At 41.2% G+C, this 27,449-nt stretch overlaps 2 protein-coding genes across 2 annotated transcripts in view; one reads left to right on the top strand and one right to left on the bottom strand.

Annotated features, from left to right (window-relative positions):
• PARP4 (poly(ADP-ribose) polymerase family member 4) overlaps positions 1-24,653 on the bottom strand; it is a 76,150-nt gene extending 51,497 nt beyond the window's left edge. Inside the window, 11 exon segments of the mRNA XM_019749611.2 lie at positions 2,190-2,327; positions 5,585-5,742; positions 8,409-8,582; positions 9,510-9,647; positions 10,205-10,351; positions 12,816-12,929; positions 13,660-13,735; positions 14,686-14,752; positions 16,017-16,215; positions 18,536-18,668; positions 24,523-24,653. Coding sequence (XP_019605170.2) covers positions 2,190-2,327; positions 5,585-5,742; positions 8,409-8,582; positions 9,510-9,647; positions 10,205-10,351; positions 12,816-12,929; positions 13,660-13,735; positions 14,686-14,752; positions 16,017-16,215; positions 18,536-18,667 — 1,343 coding nt within the window. The 5' untranslated portion in view covers position 18,668; positions 24,523-24,653.
• On the top strand, positions 23,518-25,975 carry LOC141571255 (uncharacterized). The gene is made up of 4 exons (XM_074331508.1): positions 23,518-23,523; positions 24,272-24,801; positions 25,185-25,335; positions 25,815-25,975. Exons 1-4 carry the CDS (start codon positions 23,518-23,520, stop codon positions 25,857-25,859), a joined length of 732 nt encoding a protein of 243 aa, XP_074187609.1. The 3' UTR covers positions 25,860-25,975.
• Positions 25,976-27,449: the final 1,474 nt, after the last annotated feature.

The following is a 27,449-nucleotide window of genomic DNA, read 5'->3' as shown; positions in this document are numbered from 1 at the left end:
TCTCAACCACAAGGTTGCCAGTTCAATTCGTAGAGTCCCACAAGGGATGGTGGGCTCCGCCCCTGCAACTAAGATTGAACATGACACCTTGAGCTGAGCTGCCGCTGAGCTCCCAAATGGCTCGGTTGGAGCACATCCTCTCAACCACAAGGTTGCTGGTTCGACTCCCGCAAGGGATGGTGGGTTGCACCCCCCCTGCAACTAGCAACGGCAACTGGACCTGGAGCTGAGCTGCGCCCTCCACAACTAAGATTGAAAGGACAACAACTTGACTTGGAAAAAAAGTCCTGGAAGTACACACTGTTCCCCAATAAAGTCCTGTTAAAAAAAAAAAAAAATCGAATTCATAGAACCAGAGAGTAGAATGGTGGTTTCCAGGGGGTGAGGGTTGGAGGGAAATGGAGAAATGTTGGTTAAAGGGTACAAACTTACAATTGTAAGATGAATAAATTCTGTAGAGCTAATGTGCAGCATGGTATAATAGTTAATAATATTCTACTGTACACTTGAAATTGGCTAAGAGAGTACATCTTGTGTTTTCATCATAAGAAAAAAAAAGTAATTATGTGAGATAATGGCTGTGTTAGTTAACTTGATTGTGGTACTCATTTTAAAATTGTACTTGTATTAAATCATCAATCACACTGTATACCTTTAAAAAATCACACTGTACAACCTAAATATATATAATTTTTATTGGTCAATCATACCTCAAGTTGGAAAAAATAAATACACCAAGTAAAAGACAATAAATAAATAAATAGCATTAAATGGAAAGAAAAATGCATTTCCAAGTACCCCCATAGGAGTCCCAGGTGCCAGGGAATGGCCCAGGCTGTGGCCTGCTTATCACTGACTGGAGCAGCCCTGGGCTGCGGGCCGTCTCTCCTGCCCCTGGGCTCTGCCTCCTTCAGGCCCAGGTTCCCCCAGTGCTCAGGGAACAATGTTCAAGCCCAGCACTGACTGCATTTCTCTCCTGCTCAAGAACAGATAGAGGTCCCTGCGGAGCTTGTGGCACTCAGAGAACTCTGCAACCAAAGTTAAACCACGATTCTCTGGGAAGCGAGTAAAGGAAATGACTGCCTTTTATTACACAAACATCTGTTTGAATTTTGTATTACGAGATGGAATTAATTTTGTAAAATGGCTTTTGAATTTTGGTCCTACTTAGAAAGGCCATTCCCACTCAAAGATTATCATTTTTCATCTAGTACATTTGTAAATTTCATTTTTAATATTTAAATCTTTGCTCCGTGTGGAGCTTATTTAAGTGTGACAAATGAAGTAAGGGTCCAACTTTATATTTTTTCCAGGTGGTTATTTATTTATCCCAATATAAAATATTGCAAAAATAATCTTTCTTCTGCAGAGATAAAAGCTACTTTGATCATATACTAAATCCTCTGCTTTTGCATTTATTTGTGGACTTTTTATTCTGTTCTTTCATGTATTTGTACACTACCTCACCATTTTAATTAATATAGCTTTATATAATAGGTTTTTAATGTCTAAGTGGTTAATCTTCCCTCATTGCTCTTATTTTTTAGAATTACCCTGGTAATGTCAATTTTTAAAAAATACATGCTGTAGAATCAGCTTTTTATTTCTTAAAAAAAAATCTTGTTAGTACTTTTATTGTAATACCACTAAATTTATAGGTTAATTCAAGGAAAACTGGCATCCTGCGGATTAGTGAAAGTGTCTTTTAAGGCCCTCAACAGCTGTTGAATGTTTTTTTCCAGATAGATCTTATATGTTTCTTTTTAAGTTTCTCATTAGGTATTTAATTAAAGACCCAGATTTAATCGTATATTACCCTGCTCCTTATAACTTCAGTTTTAGCCCTAGTATTAAGTGGCTATTCAAACAGAAAACTATAGTTATGTATTGAATAGATAACTCAGTATCTGGACACTCTCATTTCTAGGTCTTTCTCTTTAAGTTTTGGACTAAGCCTCGTTTAGATACACATGGTAGACTCATAAAATAAACACCTTTCTTTATATGATACAGTCTTCAAGAAGCAATTCACATTCACGCATGACACATAATTTAAAATATATACTCTGGAATACAATTAGCTGGCTGATTTTAACTGAAGAGACGCATGCAGTATAGAAAAAAGAAAAGTAAGACACTTCACATCGTGAGGCTGACAGACTCGGGAGGTACAGCTGGCGTCCTCTTACCGGGACAGGATGCCTACGAAGCTCTGCACGGGAGATCCGTGCAACAGCGGCTTCACGTTCCCAAGCTGGCTCACGAATTCTATGGTTTCATTCACTCGGCCCACTCTGAATATCTGCAAGATGTCCACTGGACTTTGACTGTAAGAATTAGAAGGAAAACCTTGAGATGACATAATTAAAAGCAAAATGAAACATCACTGTTAGCAGCAGAAAACACAAAAGAGTCTAAATGCCCATTATTGGGGAGCTGATACAATGACTCACGACACTATCTTGGAAATGCAATGCAGCCATTAAAAAATTGCAATAAATAAATAAGGATATGAGGGAAAAATTATAGTAAAGTATAAATTTTAAAAGGTCACAAAACTTTATGCATAATACGATCCCAAATTTTGTCAAATATAAATTACATAAAACACACAGATTAAATGAACTCATTTATTCACCACACATTCATTCAATGAACAGACTGTGCGGAGTATTCTGCCAAGCACTGCAAGTTAGACAACATGGTCTCTGGCTTCATGGAGCTTACATTCTAATGAGATACCAAAATCAAGAAGTTAACAAAATGTCTGGTTTTAAGTGCTAAGGAAAACCGCCAGACTGAGAGAGGTGGTCAAGAAAGGCCTCTCTTTGGCGGTGACATTTATTGGAACATGGCATAATACAGTATGTATTTTCAGATTTAACTGGTTGTTATGGGAAAAGATACTGGATGGGGCAGGGGTGGAAACATCAGGAAGGACGCTGCTGCGGTGGTGGAGACGACGCAACGGTCTGCACTAAAGATGGCGGCAGTGTAAATGGAAGCCAGTGGATTGAATAGATTTGGGAGATAGATGCGACAGAACACGTGATGTGGGAATGAGCGAGCTAAGACACGGAAGCAGAGGAAAGACGGGGGGTACAACTAGGGGCTGCGAGGGGATATGAGAGCCTGTGGAACTCGTCGTCCCAACCTCACGTTCAGTAACGTCACGCAGGTAGCTTGACGTGAACTACGGCAGGAGTATTTACACCACAATCAGCAAGTGGTACAAATCAGGGCCTTTATTCCAGAGAGTCCAGAGAGCTAGCTTCCTAGAACACCAGTGGGTGAGAGCAGAATCAACAATTCCGTTTGGGATATGCTCTGTACCAAAATGTTAAGAGTGAGTATATAATCTCCAGTTATCTCTGCGTGGTGAGATTTTGGGTGATCTTTAATTCTCTTCACGTTTTTCCACAGTTTTTAAACTTTCAGCAAAGAATATAAATTTTAGAACAAGAAAAAAATTAATATGAAAAAATCATTATTAGTGAAATGAAATGGAGAAAATCTCATTTTTCCCAGCAGGAGGCTCTCTCCCTAGGAAGAGGTCCAATTTTGCTGTATGAATACTCAGGTGGGGTGGTGAGGTCTCCAAGGGCTTGAGTTACATTAGGTGGTTTAACTGCACCCCCATCTCAGGGATCTAGGACGTAGCTCTTCCTTCCCTTTGACTCCTGGAGAAAGCTGTCACTCCCCTCCTGATTCTACCTTCACATTGCTACTAGTCTCTGCATTAGTATTAGATCCTAGCAGAGACGGAGTCAAATCAAAAGAAATCAAAATAATTTGATTATATATAAAAGCAAAATCTGGAAGCGATCTACAGAATGGGTTTTTTCTGATGTACAATTCACATCAGATAAAATAATTTTGATGTGTACAGTTCAGTGGTATTTAGTACATTCACAATGTTGTGCAACCACAACTCTATTTAGTTCCAAAACATTTCATCCCCAAAAGAACACCGCATACCCACTAGCAGTCAGTCTTCATTCCTGTCCCCTTGGCACCAGGCAATTTGCATCTGTCTCCACAGACTTGACTTATCTATTCTAGACCGTTCATATGAATGGAATCATATGATATGTGATCCTTTGTGTCTGGCTTCTTTCACTGAGCACAGTGTTTTTGAGGTCCACCTATGTTGTAGCATGTTTCAGTGCTTCATTCCTTTTCGTGGCTGAATAATATTCCATTATGTGGCTAGACCACATTTTGCTAATCCAAACATCCACTGATAGACATTTGGGCTATTCCTACATTTTAGCTATTTGAAGAGTGCTGCGATGAACACGCATGTACAAGTATCTGTTTGAGTCCTTCTTTTTAGTTCTTTTGGGTATGTAACAAGGTGTGGACTTGCTGGGGCATACGATAATTCTGTGTTTCGTTTGTTGAGGAATCACCCAATAGCAGCTGTACCACTGTAAATTTCCATGAGCCATGTATGAGGGTTCCAGGTTCTCCAAATCCTCAATAACACTTAACCATCACCATGGGTGTGAAGTGGTACTGGGAGCAGAACCGAGCATGACTGCCCAAGGAAGGCAGGATGTATGCTGAGATATGCCAGAACTAGTCTAGGGCGGCATGGCTGGATCTGGTTCTAGAATGGCGCCAGAAAAGCAACTGTGAACAGAGAAAGCCCACACATGGCCCTTCCCTGTAGCATTTGATTTCCTCAGTGTGTAAATTCTCCAACCATAGCTGATTTCACGTTACAGGTGGTTTAACATCAGTTAACAAAATGACTAAAAATTTAACAACGAGGTCCCACAAGCTGGTATGAGCAGTTGTGAATTGGCACCATTGGCTCTAAAGAATGTGCAAGACTGCTGCAGGTTCACCTGGCCATACCTGAGAACCAAGGTGCCAGAAGTGCCAAGGAGAGAGACTGCTGGCAGACCTGCCGTGGGAGGGATGGCCAAGCCAATGAAAGTTGGGCCAGCCTCGAGAATAATCAACACGACTGGCTTCTGAACCTTGACGCTGGGTCCAGGCTCTTAGCCAAGGTGATCCCACAGAGGCATAACACCACTGAGAGCTTGTCTGAGCAGCTCACTGACCATCTATCTGCTGGTATTGTTGCTGCCCCAGGTTGCAGGATACACACCAGCACGAGACAGGAACATGCATGTTCAATGAGCAAACAAATGTGACTGATGTCTAGGGGCCATAGATCTCGACAAGTTCTCCAGGTTTTTGTGCCACAGGGTGGCCAGCTTAGAAGCTGCCACACGTATATTTCTGCACTTTAAATATCTTAATTTAAGTGCATTTTCCTATGTAATACCCTTCAAAATACAAACTTAAATATGCTTTGACTTAAAAATTTTAAACGTAATTCCATCACAATTTGGTAACCTTAAAATCCACATGGAAGAGTAGGGAGTGTTTTCAAGTGTAGCATACTGCCCCACACCCCATTACAAACACAGAAGAAAGTAACCGGTCATTACAACACAGTTACCTTATTACTGAGGAAGAACGTATCCAGGTAATTGTGACGATCAGTTCTGTATGAGAACCTGAAATAGTGTTACAAGAAGAACAGAGCCTCATTATTTCTGGTGCTTACCTGTGATTACTCTGCAGTACCTCTTTAACTCTGAAAAATTCTTCCGTGTTCTGTTCAACATGCTCAATTTTGCATCTCAAAGCTCGGTACTTGGCAAGAGATGGTGGGTTGGGTTTGGACAAATTAGTTTCACAGACATTAACCATGTCCCTTATTAGCTGTAGATGGAAATGATACACAGATGTTAGAATCACCACATATCAAAATACTTGTATCATGTTATGGTTTCTCAAGAAGAGTGGAAAAATAAGCTTGTTTTCCTCCAAAGCTTTTGATCAGTATCTGCCTGTACTGTATGTAGGTGACACATTAAAGGGATACAGTTGCCTCAATGATAGCAACATATAATAATAATAGTGTACATTAGGATAGCACATACTAATTGTTTTCAAGTGTATTATTCCTTTAGTCTACACCACAACACTGGTCTTACTGGATCTTATTAGCTTCGTTGTACACATAAGGAACGTGAGGCTCTGTGAAGTTAAATTAATTGCTCAAGATTAATTAATTGCTCAAGTGAAGAGGGGGGGACAGTGACAAAGCAGGAGCGCTGATCACCAGACTTCAAATTCAATTCTGCTTAACAAAAATTCATTAAGTGTGTTCTGTATGCCAGGCACGGTATTGGATTTGAAAGACACAGACATGTATAACACAGGTTCGTCCCCTGACAACGTATTTACTATACTCATAAGTCATGGAGTTTGAGGAGAGACTGTACCTCCTGAATAATGTGAATTACGTTTAATACAGGGATGTGCTACTTTCACATCTTTGAGACTAAAGAGATACTGAAGGGGAGCACCAGGCATTTGGCTGCCATGCATCTTTATGACCTTAGAGTGGGGAGAGGCTTTCTAACTCTATCAAATCTACCTGCCATAAAAGATCCATGCATTTTCCTATATACGAATAAAACATTTCTGTATGGTGAAAGAAAACAAGTTCATCACCACCAACAAATTCATCATAAGCAAAGTAAAATAACCAAATAAATGGCAGAAAATATTTGCAACTCATTTGCAACAGTCTAAGCTCCCTAACTTAGAAAGAACTCCTGAAGTCCTAAAGAAAGTGTCAGGACTCAGAAGAAAAAGAGGCAAAGAACATGAGTAGACAGTTCACAGAAAAAGAAACACAAGCATCCCTTCACCATCTGGAAAGGTGCTCAGGCTCACCACTGAGAGGCCACTGCTCATATACAGACTGGACAAATACGCTGTTGTTGGTAAGATAAGGAAGCAGACTCATTTATTGGAAATGTAACCCTTGTGAGGTATCAGAGGCTTTCACAACCACAGACGCATGCATCCTGTAGGCCAGCACCTCTCCTGCTGGGGCCATATCCCACAGACACCCCTGTACAAGCAGGAAGCGACAGACACACAGGGTTGTTCACTCGGGCACTGTCTGTAACAGCCAGTCGAAAGTGGGTGACAGTGGGTGCCCGGAGACGTGCACAGTCCACCGTGGGACACAGAAAAAACCGGGGAGGAGTAAATATTATTACAAAATCATTAGTAGAAAAGAGTATTCCCCCCTCCATTTTTACATAACAAGCGGTATACTATGTTCCTATTCATATTGGTCTGCATAAAGAAACTGCAGAGACAAACAAGAAACTAGTAGAAATGGTTATGGATCAGGGTGGGGAGCTGGCATGGGGTGGAGGGGACAGGACAGAAACTGTGTTGAGTGTACGTTTTTAGTATAATTTTGACTTCTAAATCATGCAGATCTACTACCTGTTGAAAATGTAAAATTTAAATGAGAAAGATCTTGGATGGGCAGCATACGTATCCTCTCAGTAGCAAAATCGAAGACTAAGGTCTTATGGTGGGTACTAGGCAAATCATGGAATTGACATTCGAGAGGGTCCTTCATCATCTCATTCACTGGTTCATCTCTTTAGTTGATTCTTCACTTATTGAAGATTACAGACTCTTCTGAGAACCCACTGAAAGCTAAATTTCCCCCCAACGTGCAAAATTTCCCACCTACAAATTCCTCTGAAGTCTAGGCCACGCATCTGTGACCTTGTCCCAATGCCTTCCTGCAGGGATGAGGCAGCACAGAACCAGAGAGTCATGTGGGTGCCATCCAAGGCTAGGTGGACACTGTGGTTGCCTTCCTGCCTTCCTCTTTGCTAACTGAGCCCTGGTCCTCCTCTCACAGCTCGAGGGGGACAGCCCATTTCCAAGCAGTCACAGGAATTCCATTCTCCTCGCCAGTGACTGGCTTACAAATGTACATCACTCAATTCTGACCAATGAAATAAGAGTCCGCCAAGGGCTTACTCTAAGAGACACCAAAAAAATATATTGTGAATGGGATGCTATGAACTATTGTAACTGTAAGCTGATGGTAAGGGGGACCAGGCTGAGAGGGCAGCTGTCACTTCACAGGAAGGCGAGAAATGGATGAAGCGACAACCTCAGAGTGAACTGGACCAGCTGTACCCCACAACCTATTACACGGGGTGATAAGTGTCCTCCTTGCTCAAGTCAGTTGCAGCTTTCAGTTTCTTCTGCAGGTAGAACCCTAACTCATCTCCTGACCTGGTAAATTATCTTATAGTGCAGTAATTCTAAACAGACTTGCATTTGTACTACTATTCCAACACATTCACATTTGGGAATATGGTTCAAATAACTTCCATGAGGACCCAAAGCATTCAAAAATGGCTCAACAATTTATTTTCAAGCAAACTCTAGAGACAACTTTTGTGATTCAGTGTTGTTACCTTCCTTATTCATCAGATTTGAAAGGAAAGACCCCTCCCCCAACATATTTTAAATTGAATTCTGTATTTCAGAGTTACCTGGCAGAGGTCCTCTTTCTTGGCTAATAGTCTCAGGTTAACTTCTTCAGTTACTATACCTCTGTGAGGTATTAATCTGTAGAACTCACTCATCATCTTTTGCAACTGCTCTTCTGTTTCTCCATTTTTCAGTGCCGCCTTTACTCGGAGGAGAATTCCCTCTGCCTTGCTCACCTTTAAATAGATAACAAATGCTTATTAAAGTGAGATCTTGATAATCATAGAAAAAGTGAGGGAACATGTGTAAAAGTATATAAAACCGCTGTTAGATATGGTACAGGTACTCGCTTCCTACTGGACACCTGCTGTAAAACAAATGCTACGTTCACTGGAGACGCACCTTGTGGTGACGACAGTGCCATGAGTTTCCCCAAACCAGGCTTGGCTTAACTAGAGGAAAGAACCAGTCTTCGATATCTGTGTCTATATGTTTTTATATCTACATCACAGAGAGAGGAATACTCATGCAACGGTAGGAGACTTGCTTTTCTTTTTTTTCCGAGTGAGGATTATTTTCACTCATGTCTTAGCATACCTAACAAAATTGTTTCTTAATATCATTTCATAATTAGAGACTTGCTTTTCACATAAGACATTTAGAAAGATATCACAATAAAACTAGAAACAAAAGAAATGTTTCGAATTACGCAAGTACTTTTCAAACTGTACCCCAGGAAACCTTTTTCGCCCTGAAATAAATTAAGAAGAACAGGTTCTGGAGGGCTGGAAGCCTTCCTGCCCTTCCCTGGGATGGTAAGACGGTGCAGGACTCTGCAGCAGTTGTTATGGAGTAGGTGAGGAACACAGCATCCACACCCTCGGGCCTGCTGCAGGCCTCTTGGCTCAGCGGAGCAGGCCTCCTCATGAGCCAACACCAAAAGCCACTCAGCTCTCATGTCTGACATTTTACAGGTAGGAATGTCTGGGTTTCCTGGAAGCTCATTTCCTCTCAGCACTCTCGGTGTTCCCCTTCTCCAGGGTAAGAAAGCACCCACAAACAACTGGACCAGCACTCAAACAGAATCGGTATCACCGAGGCCAAGACACCAGGAAACCAGCTTTGTCATGTTAGAGGCTGTTTCAAGGACACACGTGACTTACGTCGTTAAGACTGATCTGGTTCACAGACGTGAGGAGCATGTGCTCCAGGTGGCCGAGAGCCTCTGCCCAAATCATCTCCACCAAATCGCTCACCTCTTGGCTCAGAGTGCTTGAATGTATTACTTCCTCTAAAAGCAACTGTAACAACAAAACAGCAAAAGAAAAAAACCCACCAACAGAAAGTGTTCATGTTAATGAGTAGGTTTGTTTAAACCAAGAAATGAGAGGCGTGAGAAGTAATCACAGCCAAGGAGAGCCCGCGGCCAAGTATGTGACTGCTCGGGACCCCTTCCGCTCCGTTCTCCCTCCACCTTCTGCCATCTTACTTCCCCCCACTTCTCTCTTTTGCTTCCATTTTATTTTTCCTTTTGCCTTTTTCTTCACCCTGTAAGCTTTTAGGCATGCCACTAGCATTAGAGGTTAAATACTATTAAGGATTATGGAGCCCTGACACCCAGCCTGGATTAGAATGAAACCTCTGGAAAGCTGTGAGGTCTTGTTGCTAAAATAAGCCCTAAACTTTGTGGCTCACCCTAGAAGTCACCCCCGCTCAGCTTCCATGCCTTTCTGTGGATTTACTTCCTTTGTTAATGCCCGCTCCTCTCTCCTGCCAGTTTTTTATTTGTCACGGAGGAAATACGTTTTTCAAAATATTCAATCACTAACACAAAATAGTATGGATAAATCAATCTTACTGCTTGCAATTTTTCAGATGCTAATTGGGTGGCTTCGGGGGTAAAATGTTCTCTCAGCAGAAATCCTTGCTTCTTCAGTCCTTCGATGTAATTCTCGTAGCACTCATTCGCATCTGCAGAGGTCTTCACAGAGAACTGACTTCTGGTCTGTGAATTACAGTATGTGGTGAAGTGTTAGGATGTGACGGTACAGTCACTTAGCACCAGTCTTTATTGAGCACCTACTATATACAGGGGAACAGGAACACAAGTAAGGTATTAGATCTTTGCCATGAAGGAGCTGAGAAACTAGTTTTTCCAATTAGAGCTCCAATTCTTCACAAAACAGCCTAAAACCTGAAAGGGAGAAATCCTTTAGCAGAAAAGACACAACTGGCAGAAAAGACACATTTGATTCACTGGAGAGTCACTCCAACACTCATTCAGAGACTGCAGTCTTACTTTACATACTATCTAATTAGCTTTCAAATCTGGCCTTTTAGCTTTCTGGGAATGAGAAAAATAAATTGGGGGAGGGTAAGAAATGAAAAATACTTCAGAAATGAGGTACCATAGAGACAGCTGCATAGTCAGGACGAGATGGTAGCTACTGGTCAGGAGAACAGGCAGGAAAGCTCTTAGGTCACGCAAACTTTGTCAGAGGCAAAGTGAGAGGTCCTCTGCAAAGGCACCAATGCCCCCTCGCTCCAGCCTGCCTGCCATGAGGCATTTTCTGCTCTTTCTGGAAATCCCTGCTGCGTGATGAGCAGTTATCCCAACATTTACCTCAGAGGACAGGGAGGACTGTCCTCTGGGCGCTGGAGTGTCCTTGCGGGTGTTGTCAAGCCCCTAGCTCTGGGTAGCACAACCCCAGGGGAGCTACTGCCCACCTACTGCCCTGTATCCCTGAAAATAAAACCTAGCTGGACAATCACCTCTAATGCATCTTTTGGAGCAAAAAATTAATATAAGACCTGGTACTATATTATATTACATTACATTATATAAGACCTGGTCTTATATTATAGTAAAATAAGACCAGGTCTTATATTAATTTCTGCTCCAAAAGACGCATTAGAGCTGATTGGCTCGGTCTTATTTTCTGGGAAACACGGTATGACACTGATAAACCGCCTCAGACTGGTGGCTACAGGACACCTCTAAAGTTGGTGAGAAGAAGTATGTCACATTCAAGTCATTCCATTGAAGAAGGAAGAGTTTATCATAATTTTGGAAGGTTTCCAGCAAAAAGGTTAGGTAAAGGGGAAGGTGAGCTACAGGAGCCTCCTGTGCAGGGCAGTTTGTCCCCGCGGGTGAAGTGAGGGCCATTTCTGTGGGGGTGGACAGACTCACCACCACAAGCGCACCCGGGATTCAGGCCTGCGAGGGAGGAAGGCACCTAGTACAGCTCTCTGCATAGAAAGCAGGAAGGAACAGGGTGGCCTAGAGAGCAGCATTATCTTTCTCAATGAAGAAAAAAATTTATAACACATTTTATCATGGTTTTCAACCTCATTTTTACTTACTTTTTTACCCACACAAGTAAATTCTCTGAAAAAAAAGAGTACATTTTTGGGTAAAAGATAAACAAATTCTTTTCCCCTTCTTGGACACATTTGATCTTGGATTAACTTTTTATATCTGTTCCCATGGAAACCTGGTAAGGGTGGAGTGTCGGCTGTCATATTGGGCAAAATTGCTTGCGTAACAGTGACCTGTCACTAATCAATCGCATTGGGACTGGGAGTTCAATGCATGAACCATATGTAGCGGCACAAACCAGAGCCTTGGCCGGCATCACTGAGAGCAGGGACTCCAACTAAGGCCTGTTACAAGAGGTCTGGCTTCTGTGGGTGGGCTTCTCAGTCAGGTAGGTCCTGCACCCACCTGACATGAGTCTCCCTTGTTCTCACAAGCTGACACCTGGAGTGGGCAAAGCAAGCCATATACAGAGCCTGGGTGAACTGCCGGGGGACCACCCACCTCACTGAGTAGTGCCTCTGTGCCTCGGTTTCCTGCCCGGAAGCTGAATGTCTGAGCAGAGTACAGCCCGGTGGGTGTTGCTGCTTGTTCCTTGAACTTTAGGTGTTCGTTCTGAACTCATTTTTGTTTCATAATTGTTTTAGGTTGGAATCACGCCCTTGACTTGACACTGACCTAGGCAAAGGTCACAGCCTCTGCAAAGCCTTCCTTGCTGTGGGAGCCAACAATACTCCATACACATTTCACTCTCACTTCTGTCACAGCGGGGCTCAATCATGAATGTGGTATTTCCCAGGTGGTGATTTCTGAAGGGCAGGTAGGAGCATTTTTTATCTTTGGGTCCCACCCTCTAGTAGATTGCTTGGTACATAGTAGATGCTTATTGGGGTGTGTGAATGGATTGCTTGTACAGGTGTGTATGTTTGGAAAGTTCCCATAAGTGACTCAGAACAGGAGTGGCAACCGTTATATAGTGAGTGCCTTTCCCTGATGCCACTTTCCAAAAGGGGACACATTTCCACTTTTCAAAACTATTTACCAGGTAGAAAGAAGAAGGTGAACAGGTTGGCTGGTTCACTGGCCAATTTTAAGGGAACATGTTAGGAAGAAGGGTGGATAAACACATAGGAATCAGCATAAAGGTAGTTACCTCAGTGCCCCCGGCCGTGAGGAAGTGTGCGGATATGAGGAAGACAGGGTCCCCAGCGTCCTGAGAGCACTGCAACTCCACCACGGCTGTCTCCTGACACCCCTCCAGCCCCACCTGGAAAAGAGCTTGTTCTTTTATAAGCTGCATTCAGTAAATAACAAACCACACACACCATTTAAAAATACTGATTATAAAACGAATACGGGCTTATTTGGAAATACAATGTAAAAAAATAAAATAAACGTCACCTGAAATCATACTACAGAATCACTATTAATATTTTGGTATATTTCCCTCCTGTATTTTCACTATAAATGTATCTGTATATGTTTAAACAGTACCACTTTTCATACCTTCTTTATCATAGAGAGAATGTTATTTTCAAGTTACATTTTATTAAACTACCTAAAAAATACAAATGGAGCATCATTTTGAATGCTAAAACTAGTATGCATTTCTATGATGTTGGAGAAAAGTTTTTTGTTTTTCTTTTTAATCAAAAGTAATTGTAATTCAACAAGCTATAAATATTGGGCATCAAATCTACTCTTAAAATACAAAAATTGTCAATAACAGGGAGGAGGACCTTTACTTTTAATGTCATATTAATATTTTGTACTGTTTACATTTTTATTATGAGCATGTATTACTCTTACAATAAAAATGCTAAAAAAATTAAACATTAAATTTTAAATAATTTTCCTATTAAAAATCAACTCATACATTAAGGAATATTATTCAGGAGATGCACAATTTTTCAAACAATAAGGAAATTATCAAACAGGAAAAATAATCAGAAGACAGTCAAACAGTTATTTTTTTCCAAAATAGAAATCAGACTTACTTTTTCCAAGGTTTCGTATTTTGCAACTTCAAAATCTTGAGGAAAATAAGGAATTTCCACATTCTCCGTATTAACCCTGAAATATGTATAATTAAAATTTTAACATTGAAATCAACTTTTAGACTAAACAGAATTTTCATAAAATCCTTCTTGTAGCTTTCCTAATTCCATACAAAATGCATATAAGTGCCTAATGCCACCTCAGATATTCTAAAGATAGTTAAAAGATCTTGTGGAATGAGCTGGATTCCTTCTTTACGTAATTCTAGAGCTCTGATGCTGAATACCATGAGTGTCTATGTTGGACAGCGAGGAAGGCATATAGAAGAAGCAGAGGCATACAAGAAACAGGTCATTGTGTTGGAGAAAACAGGTCCTCGTTTTCTCCAAACGGCCTGCGTTCATGCTGAGATGGACCCTCGGGTGCCAGGTCACCACAGACAGGCCCACACCTCTTTGAACTATAGTCAACTCCTTTTTAAAATAGAGCTGTCACACTTCTTGTAATCTGCACTTTTAATTTTGGTATTTGTTCTCTCTTTCAGCACTACTGTTAATGAATGAAATAAGATGAAATATGATGCCTTATGAATACGGCAACCTTGGGTATACTTTAAGAAGCCATGTATAACTTCAGACTCACTGTATTTTGGAAGATTGTTATTATTTCCATTTTTAAGAATATCAGGTAGAGAGTAAGAACTGTCTTCACTCTAAAGGCTCTTCAATAAGGTAACAGAGTGAGCAGACTGCCCAAATTTCATCTCCAGTGGTTTTCTTTTTTCAAATCAACAACACAATTATATTCAATCTTATACAATACTGAGAAGATAAAAATAATGATCACTACACTAGTTGAAGAAAGTCTTACATAAATAAAAACTCAATAAAGAGTTAGATCAATAAAGAGTTAAGCAAGATGAAACAATACAAAAATATTGATGTACTAATAGCATTTTAATACTGTGCTTGAGGTTTATAAAATATTTTGCAAACTTTGTCGAGGCTTAAAGATCAGAAGATTACTTAGTGAGTTCCACAGTGTTTTCCGTCTCTGTGGAACTGTCCAGGCATAGGTCATCTGTTTTCACTTCTAGAATCAAAACAAACAAAATATTTGTTTACTACCCTAAGACTTACTAAAATTGGTTAACAATAAATGCTGGAATTGCTACAACTCTTGAATATGGATCATATTTGCCATGCTATCTTGTTTTCTTTAAGGTGTCCGTAAATTAGCTAGAGTTATTGGCAATCTAAGGACAATACAAGTGGGAAAGGAGGAAGATAGATTAAAAGATGGTGAGAACATATCATTATAATTCTATTTAATAGGCATGTGAAAACTCTAATGTAATCTGTACTATTTGAAACTCGTTTTCAGGCAGACAATTTCGAATGGCATCCTTCTCTTCTGAAGATTACGGTGAACATAGTTATGAAATGAATTTCTCATACTACAGGATCAGGTTCCTATGTGAGGCTGCACAATTTCTGCTTCATATTTTTCTTACAGAGGAATAGTACAGCATTATTATATATAGGAATACCTCTCTGAATGCAAGGATTTCTTTCCAGTTTTAATTATGCTATCAAGATTTCAAAAGTCATCAGTGTATTTGTAGTAATTCTGAATCTGACTGTATAATTCTGGATGTTGAAAAATATTTTCAATACAAAAGGAGTTTATCATCCTGACTTTTTGTTTCAGCTACCATTTTATGAAGAAAGTCTGATGACAGCATTTCTGCACCATACCAAAAAACTAAGATGTCTACAATTTTTATAAATAATACAGTTGATATCATGCAAGAGTTTATCTAACATATATCATGTGCTTACTATAAGTGAATATTTAACAAAGCTGCTGGACTTTCAATGTGTCTCATGAGGAGTACACTTCTCTATGTCCAAAGGCTTTCTTCTTGGACAGATTCCAAAATAAAATCTGGGTTTATAAAGGAGATATGTTTCTTGTGGAGATATCATCTTTTGGAAAGAACTTCTTTAGCAAAATGCTGGTCATAAAATTTCCAGTCATTAAGTTGTGACAATGACTTTTTAACACAAATGTTCTTCTCCTTCCCAGTTAAAATTACACATCATGTTTTCTGACATTATCTGTGTTTTTTGTAGTCATTTTGAATCTGACCACACTAGAATGGATATTGAGAAATCTATTTCTGTTGCTAGTCTTTTGTCCTTCACTTTTTTGCTGCCCATTTTCTGAGGTAACAAAAAGCCTACTTATTTTTGTTGTATTTCTGGACCATCTTTTGTCTATAATACCTTTGAACAAACCAGAATTGTTACTATAGCACCAATAATACACGAAGTGTCTGGTGTGAGATACTTACCAGAACTGCTTGCCTCTGGACAAGGTGGTGTGCTGTCCGGTGACTTGTTAGGATCATAATTCCTTACGTCCAAGAGTCTCCTCTCTTTGATAGATTCCCATATAAAATCTGGGCTTGCAATATGGATGTGTTTCTTTTGGAGAGAGTTCAGTTGGTACTGGCTCAGAACATCAACATTGTCTATGATTATGTGTGTGCACTAAGAAAAAAGAATCAATTCATTATGCATTAGTAAAAATAAAATTCAAAGAAATCTGTATATGCAATTTTCACCCTTGAAGTCTTATTTAAAGGTAATTTGTAATAATTTTTCTCAGATTTCTAAAACTTATAAATAATACAATTTGTTACATAAAAGTTTATAAAATCAACAGTTTTTAAAGAGTATGGATGTACCCCAATTGACTAATCAATCTTAAAGTTTCTTTCCAAATTTTCACCCTGTACCCAATGCTGAGCTCAAGGTACACTGGTTTTTTTGTTTTGTCTTTGTACACTTGTTTTTTTCCTTAGGAGTGGGATAGAAGGTTCAAAGACTATTTATTATTATCTATTTTAATTTGTTAATTTGTAATTTTATTAACTTATAATAGCGTATGCACATTGTAGAATATCTGAAAAGGAATACAATACCGCCTGAGGCACCTGTTGTACCCTGTTCCTTGGGGACCCTCCAAGAGCTGTTCTATGTAGACAGGACACATACAAGCACACAGTCCCCTTTGAAGCCACAGATGGCAGCACACTAACACACGCTTCTGTCCTTGGCTTTTCCACTTGACAATTTATGTTGGAGATGATTCCTTCTCATTATGTATCCTGCTGTCTCCTTTGTTGCACATTTGTAACATTTATATACACTGGCAAAACAACTTCCAACAAGGCTGCACTCCGAGTATATGAGAATATCTAAAAATGGGAGGCCGGGGGCCGGCCAGTGGCTCAGGAGGTTGGAGCTCTGTGCTCTTAACTCAAAAGGCTGCCGGTTCGATTCCCACATGGGCCAGTGGGCTCTCTACCACAAGGTTGCCGGTTCAACTCCTCGAGTTCCCCAAGGGATGGTAGGCTGCGCCTCCTGCAACTAATAATAGCAACTGGAACTGGAGCTGAGCTGCGCCCTCCACAACTAAGACTGAAAGGACAACAACTTGACTTGGAAAAAAGTCCTGGAAGTACACGCTGTACACCGCACATTCTAACTTTTCTCCTTCAAGAGCATGCTTGGCTGGTTGGAAATTATTTCTATTTATATCCCTGGCTGTGCTATAATAATATCAGATTCACAGGGCACATGGGATTGTCCTACAGCTCACAAAAATGGGAAAAGATGGGACTGGGTGATCTTCCTGCCTCTGCTTCTCTCTAGCCCAACTTCCCTGTTGGCAGTGTCACTTCTCCTGCCTTCGCTGACTTTCCTGCTGCCAATTTGCGGCTTACTCTTCCCACTGCGACCTCTGCTCCCTTCAATGAAAAAAAAAAAGAAAAGTCTTGTCCCCTGTCCCCAATAAAATCTTTTAAAAAAAAACACAAAATACAAAACAAAAAAAAAAATAAAAAAATAAAAATGGGAGACCAGGCTGGCATTCTCTATGTCCAGGGTAAACTGAGAGGCATAAATTATTCATCATCCACAGAAATGGTGAGACAGAAAAGCCGTACAAGGGAAGTGAATACAATTCTGCTGGAACTGGAGGCAAACAGGGGCCTTCCATTTCTGATACCCACAGGCAAACTACCAAATGCCAGAGATGCGCCCAGCATCCAGCTGGAGTTGAATCCGCATCGCAGGGCAGCCCGGGCTCCCTGCCAGCAAGCTCAGTTCAGGGCTGTGGTCCAGGAATGGGAGGCTGAGGCAGCCCCATCAGCCTACTGATACAGCGAAGAACAGAGGACCTGGGCAGGCTCTGCATTTGCAGGCCTGGGACCTACCGACTTCAAACTTCAGTGTTTACTTCTTGTGATGAGGTGGTTAAAAAAGAGGGTAGCCTTCATTATTTCCAAGATTTCTTCTCGCTGTGAAATTCTATATCTAAACTGTCAGACCTACAATTCATTTCAAGAGAGAGAAGGTAGCTTCCTTCCACCTTTAAGTAAACAAACAGTACAAAGATCAGTTTACACTGCATGTTTTTCTTTCTGTCCCCGATGATACAGGTGTCACTCCAGTGGTGACACACTGGTGACTGTATGGTGTGCTTTTTGCAAACACCGCACATTCTAACTTTTCTCCTTCAAGAGCAGGCTTGGCTGGTTGGAAATTATTTCTATTTATATCCCTGGCTGTGCTATAATAATATCAGATTCACAGGGCACATGGGATTGTCCTACAGCTCACAAAAATGGGAAAAGATGGGACTGGGTGATCTTCCTGCCTCTGCCTCTCTCTAGCCCAACTTCCCTGTTGGCAGTGTCACTTCTCCTGCTTTCGCTGACTTTCCTGCTGCCAATTTGCGGCTTACTCTTCCCACCGCGACCTCTGCTCCCTTCAATGACACAGTTCTCAGGAAATTTGCAAATACCTGGGGATTTAATAAAAAGGAAACATTTCCACCATTTTCCTTTATGTCAGTTTGCAGCTTTATCTTCTGTTGACGAGGTAAGTGCTTGACTTTCAAACAAAAGGTACAACTTGCAAAGACTCCCACCGTCATCCTGTAGGAAAAATAAGTTTCAAGTCATAGTTTTTAAGGATTCTCTTTTCAGTGAATATAAATGAGTGACTTTAGGATCGTTCTACATGCAAACTGTGGGAAAATTGGGTGTTTTTTTATTAAAAAGATGTTGAAATCATGTTATAATAACAGAAGTTGAATACTATCCAAGTTTGTAATGTGTGTGTTGATTTTAGAATCATTTCTAGCTTTATGGCTGATATTATGACACCCAAAAATCCTTTAGTGTAATACCCATAATACCCATCTTAATGAAAACATGACAGATTTCAGTTACAGATCAAGTGTGGTTTAAGCATACAAAAGCATTAATTTCTAAGTTACAAATTAACATTATATGATAGTGAAACCATGGATTTTTATATGTAAGTCTCCTGTAAATTCAAAGAAACTTGTAAGTTATGTGGGTTTCTGTTAAGCCATTCTAGAGATAAGTTGAACAATTAGTAAACAAATATACAACTTAAGTTTAAACGGGAAGATATATAGAGACACATTTGAAGTCATTTAATTTCTTTTACAATCCTACATATAGAAAAAGTTACTTCTAAAAAAATAAGCATATTTTGAATTGAAATAAATTTTATGTGTATCTTACAATAAAACTAATAAATGATGAGATACTGGGTTTACTTCACAATAGCTATTTGTCAGTTTTGGAAAACTGAAGTCATCTCTAACAGACTGCCCAAAGTCAGCTGGGGTTTGGTGAAAAGCGGTTCCTGGGTGTAACATTTGTTTAAGGAGAGTTAGTCAGCAGATTCCCTGCAGGCTCTAGGATGGCTGGGCACTGCCATTCTCCGAGGGTGCCTACCCAGCACAGTCCTGAGAATGCGATTGGGGGTCTGCATTCCTCCAGCCCCATCCTGAACGTCCAGTTTTCCCAGCTGAAGTCCCCCCTCTAATTCCTACCTGAGCAATGGTGCCCATTCCTCGGGGCCCTAAATGCCGTCTGTATGCAGACAACCCCCAGTTTAGGACAAAATGCCCACTGCTTCCCCAACACCCGTACCTCACACGTGGCAAGTTCCCAGTCTAGGCCTCCCCGTTTCCCTCTTGGCAGGTGGCTGCTGTGTCCAGCTGGCTGCTCAAGCCACTCGGTACTACCCTTATTTCTCCCCATTATCTCTGTCATCAGCATCTCCCATCACTGCTCCTAAATAAAGCCAGAAACTATTCACGTTCTCCATCTCCACTCCCACCCTTGCCCATGCTCCATCAGTAGAGTCCTGACTCCGCTCCCCACTTCTGCTCCTCTCTGTCTCTAATCTCTTCTCCACACTACTGCCTCAGTAACTTTTTTTTGGAAAATTGTATTTCAAATGAAATTCAAATTTCTTATGGTTCAAGGCCTGGCCTCTCTCCCCAGCTTCAGCCAGCACATCTCTCTCCCTGGCCACAGTGGCTTTTTCTTCAGGTTGGGGGAAAAAAAAACCTAAACTTGGTCCTCTGGGCCTTCACACATGCTGTTCCTTCTTGCTGGGCCTGTCCCCTACCTCCCACCTCAAACTTGTATATCCCATACAGGACCTAGTAGGATCTGTTCAACAAATGAACATATTAGGGGTTCACAATTTTTTTCTCATGAGATCTTAAAGAAAGATCTTAAAGTCCCATAATTTAACTCTGCCTTTCTATAGCATTAATATTTACTAATTTCATATGTGTTCACTGTTTTTTATACTCTAATTGATTCATAATTATCATTGTTTGTAGACGGGCAAGATGATGGTGAATACTGTGAAAGATATTAAAATGCACTACTTAGGTTAATCTAGCTGGCTCTTAATCTCTGACAGTTAAAAACAAACAACAAAAAAAGAAAACATTAACACTCTCTAATGAACCTTTAAGTTTTCAGGACAGTCTCTATGTACTGTATAGCTGCCTAAGCTGGACTAGGCAGGTTGATGCAGGCGTGGCTGCTGAGCTCCGCCCCCCAGATCTGTCCTTGGCCAGTTCTCAAGTCCTCGCTGACCTCGCCTTGAAAAAAAAAGTTTTCTAATAGAAATGTAATACGTGCTCACCTTAGAAAATATGGAAAATACGAAACTGTCTAACAGCAGCAAAACAATCTCAAAACGTAGGGGCCATGTTAATTAACATCGTTATATTTTTTCTTATGAGGTGTCTTTTACTGTAATAAATGTTTTTTTAATTTAAACATTCATCGTATTGTTTGATCGCACCTCATCAGGCTTTTTTCCAGGTATATGTACTGTAATGGACTATATTATTATCAAAATTGAAAGCATACTATATTCACAGTACCTATGCTGCCTTTTATGTCAGCATCTTATCATTAAATATTCTTAGAAAAAATTTTTAATAGAGGCTATCTTAGATATGCACCATACATGAACTATTTCTATATTATTGGACAATTAAATTATTTTTAAGTTTTGGTATCAAAAATGAAAGCTGAGGGCGGCCGGATGGCTCAGTTGGTTAGAGCGTGAGCTCTCAACAACAGGGTTGCCAGTTCAGTCCCCGCATGGGATGGTGGGCTGCGCCCCCTGCAACTAAGATTGAAAACGGCGACTGGACTTGGAGCTGACTGGTGCCCTCCACAACTAGATTGACGGACGACTGATGGGTCCTGGAAAAAAACACTGTTCCCCGATATTCCCCAATAAAAATTTTAGAAAACAAACATAAAACAAAGCTGGGATGTAGATCTTTAGATGTAAATCTTTGTTCGCAACTCCCATGACTGTCTTAGGAAACAGTCTTAAAGTCCTTAAAAGCTCTGAGTCAGAGTTTAAATAATTTTACTCTTACTAAATTATGTTACTTTTCAGTTTTAGCTTAAATTATATTACTTTTTAGTTTTTCTTGAATTTCCTGTTAGGAAATCACTATGTATTTGTCTTTCTAAAAATACCCCCCCCCATAAGTTAATCACTATGAAGAAAACTTAAATGCACCCACAGTGATGGAAATGCTCTAAACTAGATTGTGGCGATGGTGTACAACATGATAAATTTTTTAAAAATCTTTGAATCGTACAATTACTAAAATGGGTGGATTTAATGATATGTAAATTATACCTCAATAATGGTGCTTTTAAAAAAAGCACCTGTGATCCCTCCATCCAGAAATAACCACACTGTTGATATTTCTTTCTGAGATTATTCTTGCCTGTATCATATTTTACAAATTATTTTTATAAAAATATGTTATTCATTAATATTAATTTTATAGGCAGTTTCTCCTACCTAAGTTTTAAGATGAATTTTCCCATGTCACTAAATATTCTTTGGAATTATTTGTAGTGACTACATAAGCTTTGGGTCATTTAACTCTTCCTCAAGTCATCTGATATTTGGTTATTTAAAATTGTTCATTATGATAAATACACTTTGAGGAAAATGTTTGTCCCTGCATTTTTGGACAGTTCCCTGTCAGTTTCCTTAGAATAGGTGGCCAGAATGGAATCACTGGATTAAACAGCACAGATAAAATTTTAGCCTTTCTTTTGCATTATAATATACCTCACATAAAGTTTATCATTTTGACCACTTTTGAGTGTACAGCTCAGTGACATTAAGTACATTCATTATGTTGTGAAACCAGAGTGTAAACATTTAAAACATAAACCCCTGGCCCATCACCAGCAGCCGAGAAACTAACACTGTAGGACTTCTGAAATTTCAACTTATAGTTCCTACATGTTCTGTCTGGAGTCCCTCTTAGCTATCGTGTTTCCCCCAAAATAAAACCTAGTCGGACCGTCAGCTCTAACGGGTCTTTTGGAGCAAAAATTAATATAAGACCTGGTATTATATTATATTAGACCCAGTATTATATTATACCCAGTCTTATATTATGTAAGACCTGGTATTTTATATTATATTATATTATACTATATTATATTATATTATATTATACCTGGTCTTATGTTAAAATAAGACCAAGTCTTATATTAACTTTTGCTCCAAAAGACACATTAGAGCTGATGGTCCGGTTCGGTCTTATTTTCAGGGAAACACAGTAGCAGCTTCCTCACAGACATGGGCCACAAGTCAGCCTCTTCCTCCCTTCCAAGCTTTCTCCAAACACCCATCGGCTGCTTTTACCGGACCTTGTTCTGTCTGTGAGGTCTGTGATTCTTCCAGCCTTCAGGCATGGGGCCTAGGGATACAGCCCCAGCTCCTGGGAGACCTTCAGCTTCCCCCTCAAAAATTCTGGCCACTCTATCCAGAAACCGTGGGTGTAGTAGGGAGCTTCTCTGGAACCCTCCAGCTCTGATCCAGACAGGCCCCAAAGGGCCTCCCTGCCAACCCCAGCGGGCAGCTGTAGTCACTCACACATCCCTATAACCACTGGCTATTCTCTTTACATTGTCAGTTTCTCCAGGAAGGCAGATCCCTTGAGTAGAGCTCTGCCTTGTTGATCTCTATATCCCTAGAATATAGGGAACACACAGTAGGCATTCTATAATGCACTAGGCTTACTAAAAACTCACGCATCCATTAAAGCCTAGGATTACAGAAGAGCCTTCTGACACTATTTGGCATCCGCAATATCTCTAGTATGCCTATAGTAGAGACCAGAACCATAACTTTTCTACATCTTTTCTATTCTCATTTTATTCAGTATCTGGGGAATTTTAGTCTTTCCCATTATCTTCTACTTAATGAATCTCCAACCCCCACTCCTGTGCTGGAACGGCACACGTGTACTTCTACCCTGTTTTCTCGAACATAAGACCGGGTCTTATATTAATTTTTACTCCATTAGGGCTTATTTTCAGGGGGATGTCTTATTTTTTCATGTACAACAATCTACATTTATTCAAATACAGTCATTTCATCTTCTTCTGGAACATGGTCGTAACGTACTAAATGAGACCGTCTGGATGATGATCTTAACGGGCTTGTTTTGGGGGTAGGTCTTATTTTTGGGGAAATACAGTAACTACTTAGGAGCACTACCAGGAACTTCAAACTCAGGAACTCTTAAACTAAATTCTTTATCTTACCTTCCTGCCACCCCAATCCCAAACCCTACAAAAATTTGCTTCTTTCCAGCTCCCAGGAATTCCCCTCATTTCTCAGTTAAATGGCATCAATTCCACACCTCCCTAATGGGACTATTGAACCCCTGAAAAGAATGCCACCCACCCTCATGCTGCACCAACGCGGGTGACGTGTTAACAAGGCTCTGAGCACACAGACGGGACCTAGTAAGTGCTCACTGAATACACGATCCAGTCAGCGCACCGAAAAGACCCGAATCAATTTCTCCTGTTATCGTGCCACATTTTACAAGTTTTCATGTTTACAGACTTCCCAGAGTGGAAAGGATGAACACTGGGCAACGCCCTGTTTTTCTAGAACCTGAGATTTTACAACTCAGCACCCGCAGGAATTATTTAACTCATTTACACGTTTTCGACTTTGGACTTCAACACAACATTAAGCATTTCTGTCACGGTGTTCCCCATTACTAACGAGGTCAGGTGACATGCCCTGATTATTCACCAAAATCCTGGACTTTTTCGCAAAAGTTTGCTTTGAAACCTAACTTTCAGAGGACAGGCCGTTTGGCACGTCGGAAACGAGAAACACGGAGTCCTAGGACGATCTGCTCCTTTCCGGGAAACCCGGGCATGCGAGCCGGCGCCCCCGGCAGTCCCACCCACCCACGTCCCCTGCCCAAGAGCGTACGAAGGTGCACGCAGGAGCACCGAGGCCAACACCGGAGGATGACGCGCCTGGGTCAGCAAAGGCGCAGCGCCCCACCGAGCCCGCGACTCCCGCAGCACTGCCGGGCCCTGGGCCGGGACCCGCCTGGGCTCCACTGGCCTCCACTAAACGGCGCCCACGCACCTGCCAGAGGACCCGGCCTCTCCCGACGCCGTGCCTCCGGACTCCCGGCTCTCTGGCTCGAGGTGTCCGGCTCCAAGCGCTCCCGGTTCTGGGCGCTTCCGGGCTCGGTCTCTCTGGCTCAGGCGCTGACCTCGGGCGGAAGTCGGTGGGACGCCGCCTGCGCCCAGCCCCCGCCGTTTCCAGCCACGCCCTCCCCGCCTTCCGAAGGCTCCTGAAGCGGGTATGGCAGGGTTTGGGCGGCCGCTGGGCCCGCTTTCTCTTTCTGCGTCAGCGCCAGGGGTAGGATGTTTTCGATGGGATTTGGCCAATGAGGGTGACTCCCAAGTTGGAGTTTGGAAAAATGTGGGTGGATGGTGCTGCTATTTAACTGAGAAATGTAGGGAATTCCTGGGAGCTGGAAAGAAGCAAAATTCCGGAGGGTTTCGGATTGGGGTGGCAGGAAGATAAGATAAAGAATTTAGTTTAGGACTTCCTGAGTTTGAAGTTCCTGGTAGTGATCCTAAGTAGTTAGAAGTACAAATGTGCCATTCTGGAAGGAGGGTTGTGGGGACAGAGCCCCAGAAAGTAGTTTACAGGCTCTTGGCCTCACGTGGAAAGGTGCTGGCTGGGGTGGTGGATGGCCATGGGCTGTGGCTGATTGGCCCTCGGCTCTGGTCGGTTAGCCTATTGGCCGCTGTTATAACTGCTGCAGCTAAGGAGGAGAGCCGAGGGCTGCCGAGGATTGCTGAGGAGCCGAGGAGAGCCAAAGAGAGTCGAGAGTGGAGAGTCGTTGGTGGGCGGCCAGTGGGCCCAGCCTCCAGTGAGACGATAGTGGTATGACTCCCCTACCCATGGCTCCGTGGGTGTTCCTTTTTGGCTTCACCATAGCCTGAGTTCTTGTGTGGGGAGCGGGAGCAGAGACCCCGCAGGCCGCCCCGCCTGAAAAATTGCATAGCGAGCAAGGTCCCCCGCCTGACAAGGGGTGAGGGTGGGTGGTGGTGGGGGGAGGAAGGGTTGGAGATTCATTAAGGAGAAGGTAATGGGAAAGACTAAAATTCCCCAGATACTGAATAAAATGAGAATAGAAAAGATGTAGAAAAATTATGGATCTGGACTCTACTACAGGCATACTGGAGATACATGCAGATACTGACATGGCAATAGAGCCAGTCACATGAATTTTTTGGTTTCCCAGTGCATATAAAAGTTGTGTCACACTATATTGTTAGATAAGACAAAGGTCTCAAGGTTTGGACAGTTACTACTAAATGCCATTCTTGTTAAATGTTCAAATGTAACACAGTATTTTGCAGAGGCAGCTGAAACTGGATGAATTTGACCTCAAACCAACCTCATAAGCTTAGCCAAGTTCAAAGAAGAAATCAACATGTAATTAATCTTCCAGGAGACAGAACTTTGGATGTGAATCTCATCTCCTTTACTTGCTGCAAGTAAATAAAATTACCTAATGACAGCCACATCTCGTTCTTGAATAGAACACTCCAATTGGTTAACCCCTTGAGTTCTGTAACAATACTGTAATCTATTAAAGTGTGTAACTGCATTCCGGCTAAACAAAAAAAAAAAATGTACATACCTTAATTTAAAAATACATTTGTGGGGTGGCTGGTTAGCTCAGTTGGTTAGAGCATGATGCTAATAACCTGGTTCAATCCCCGCATAGGCCACTGTGAGCTGTGCCCTCCTTTTAAAAAAGAAGTAAAAAAATAAAATATATATAAAAAATAAAAATACATTTGCTAAAAAATGTTTGTAAGTTTGTTAAAAAAAAAATTGCTAAAAAATTCTTACCATCATCCGAGCCTTAGGTGAGTGTAATCTTTTTGCTGGTGGAGGGTCTGCCTCGACATTGATGGCTGCTGACTGATAAGGGGGGTGTGTGCTGCAAGTTGGGGTGGTTGTGGCAATATCTTAAAATAAGACAACAATGAAGTTTGCCTCATGGATTGACTCTTCCTTTCACAAACAATTTATCTGTAGCATACGATGCTGTTTGATAGCTTTTTACCCACAGAACTTTCAATGTTATGGCTGGCCTGATTTTCTAGCCAGACCGCTAAAACTTTCTCTATATCAGCAATAAGGCTGTCTCATTTTCTGATCATTCATGTGTTCACTGGAGTAGCACCTTTAATTTCCTTCAAGACCTTTCCCTTTGCACTCTCTACGTGGCTAACTATTTGGTGCAAGAGGCCTAGCTTTTGGCCTATCTTGGCTTCAACATGCCTTCCTCACTGAGCTTAATCATTTCTAGTTCTGATTTAAAGTGATAGATGTATAACTCTTCCTTTTACTTAAAACAACAACAACAACAACAACCATGGTCTCCCTATGTGTTGTCTAGAAGAAATTCACTTTAGGTCCAAAGACACAAATAGGTTCAAAGTGAAAGGATGTAAAAGAGACATTCCATGCAAATAGTAACCAAAAGACAGCAGGGAAGGCTATACTAATATCAGACAAAATAGATTTTAAATAAAAAATTGTTACAAGAGACAAAGAACATTATTTATATATATATATATATATATATATATATATATATATATATATATATATATATATATATTTTTTTTTTTTTTTTTTTTAAGGGGAACAGGACTTTATTGGGGAACAGGGTGTACTTCCAGGACTTTTTTCCAAGTCAAGTTGTTGTCCTTTCAATCTTAGTTGTGGAGGGTTCTGTTCAGCTTCAAGTTGTTGTTCTTTTAGTTGCGGAGGGCGCAGCTCAGCTCCAGGTCCAGTTGCCGTTGCTAGTTGCAGGGGGCACAGCCCACCATCCCTGCGGCAGTCGAACCGGCAACCTTGTGGTTGAGAGGACGCACTCCAACCAACTGAGCCATCCGAGAGCTCAGCAGCAGCTCAGCTCAAGGTGCCGTGTTCAATTTTTTAGTTGCAGGGGGCGCTGCCCACCATCCCTTACAGGA

The sequence above is a fragment of the Rhinolophus sinicus genome, linkage group LG04, assembly GCF_036562045.2.
Source record: "Rhinolophus sinicus isolate RSC01 linkage group LG04, ASM3656204v1, whole genome shotgun sequence".
In the NCBI taxonomy this organism is placed as follows: Eukaryota; Metazoa; Chordata; class Mammalia; order Chiroptera; family Rhinolophidae; genus Rhinolophus; species Rhinolophus sinicus.
This window is presented reverse-complemented; position numbering and strand designations above follow the sequence as displayed.

What these genes read in the sequence shown, in the direction of transcription:
- LOC141571255 (XM_074331508.1), top strand. An exon ending in TTTCTGCGTCAGCGCCAGGG is followed by an intron (nt 24,802 to 25,184) that starts GTAGGATGTTTT and finishes CTGGTCGGTTAG; the next exon opens with CCTATTGGCCGCTGTTATAA. An exon ending in CCTCCAGTGAGACGATAGTG is followed by an intron (nt 25,336 to 25,814) that starts GTATGACTCCCC and finishes AGTATTTTGCAG; the next exon opens with AGGCAGCTGAAACTGGATGA.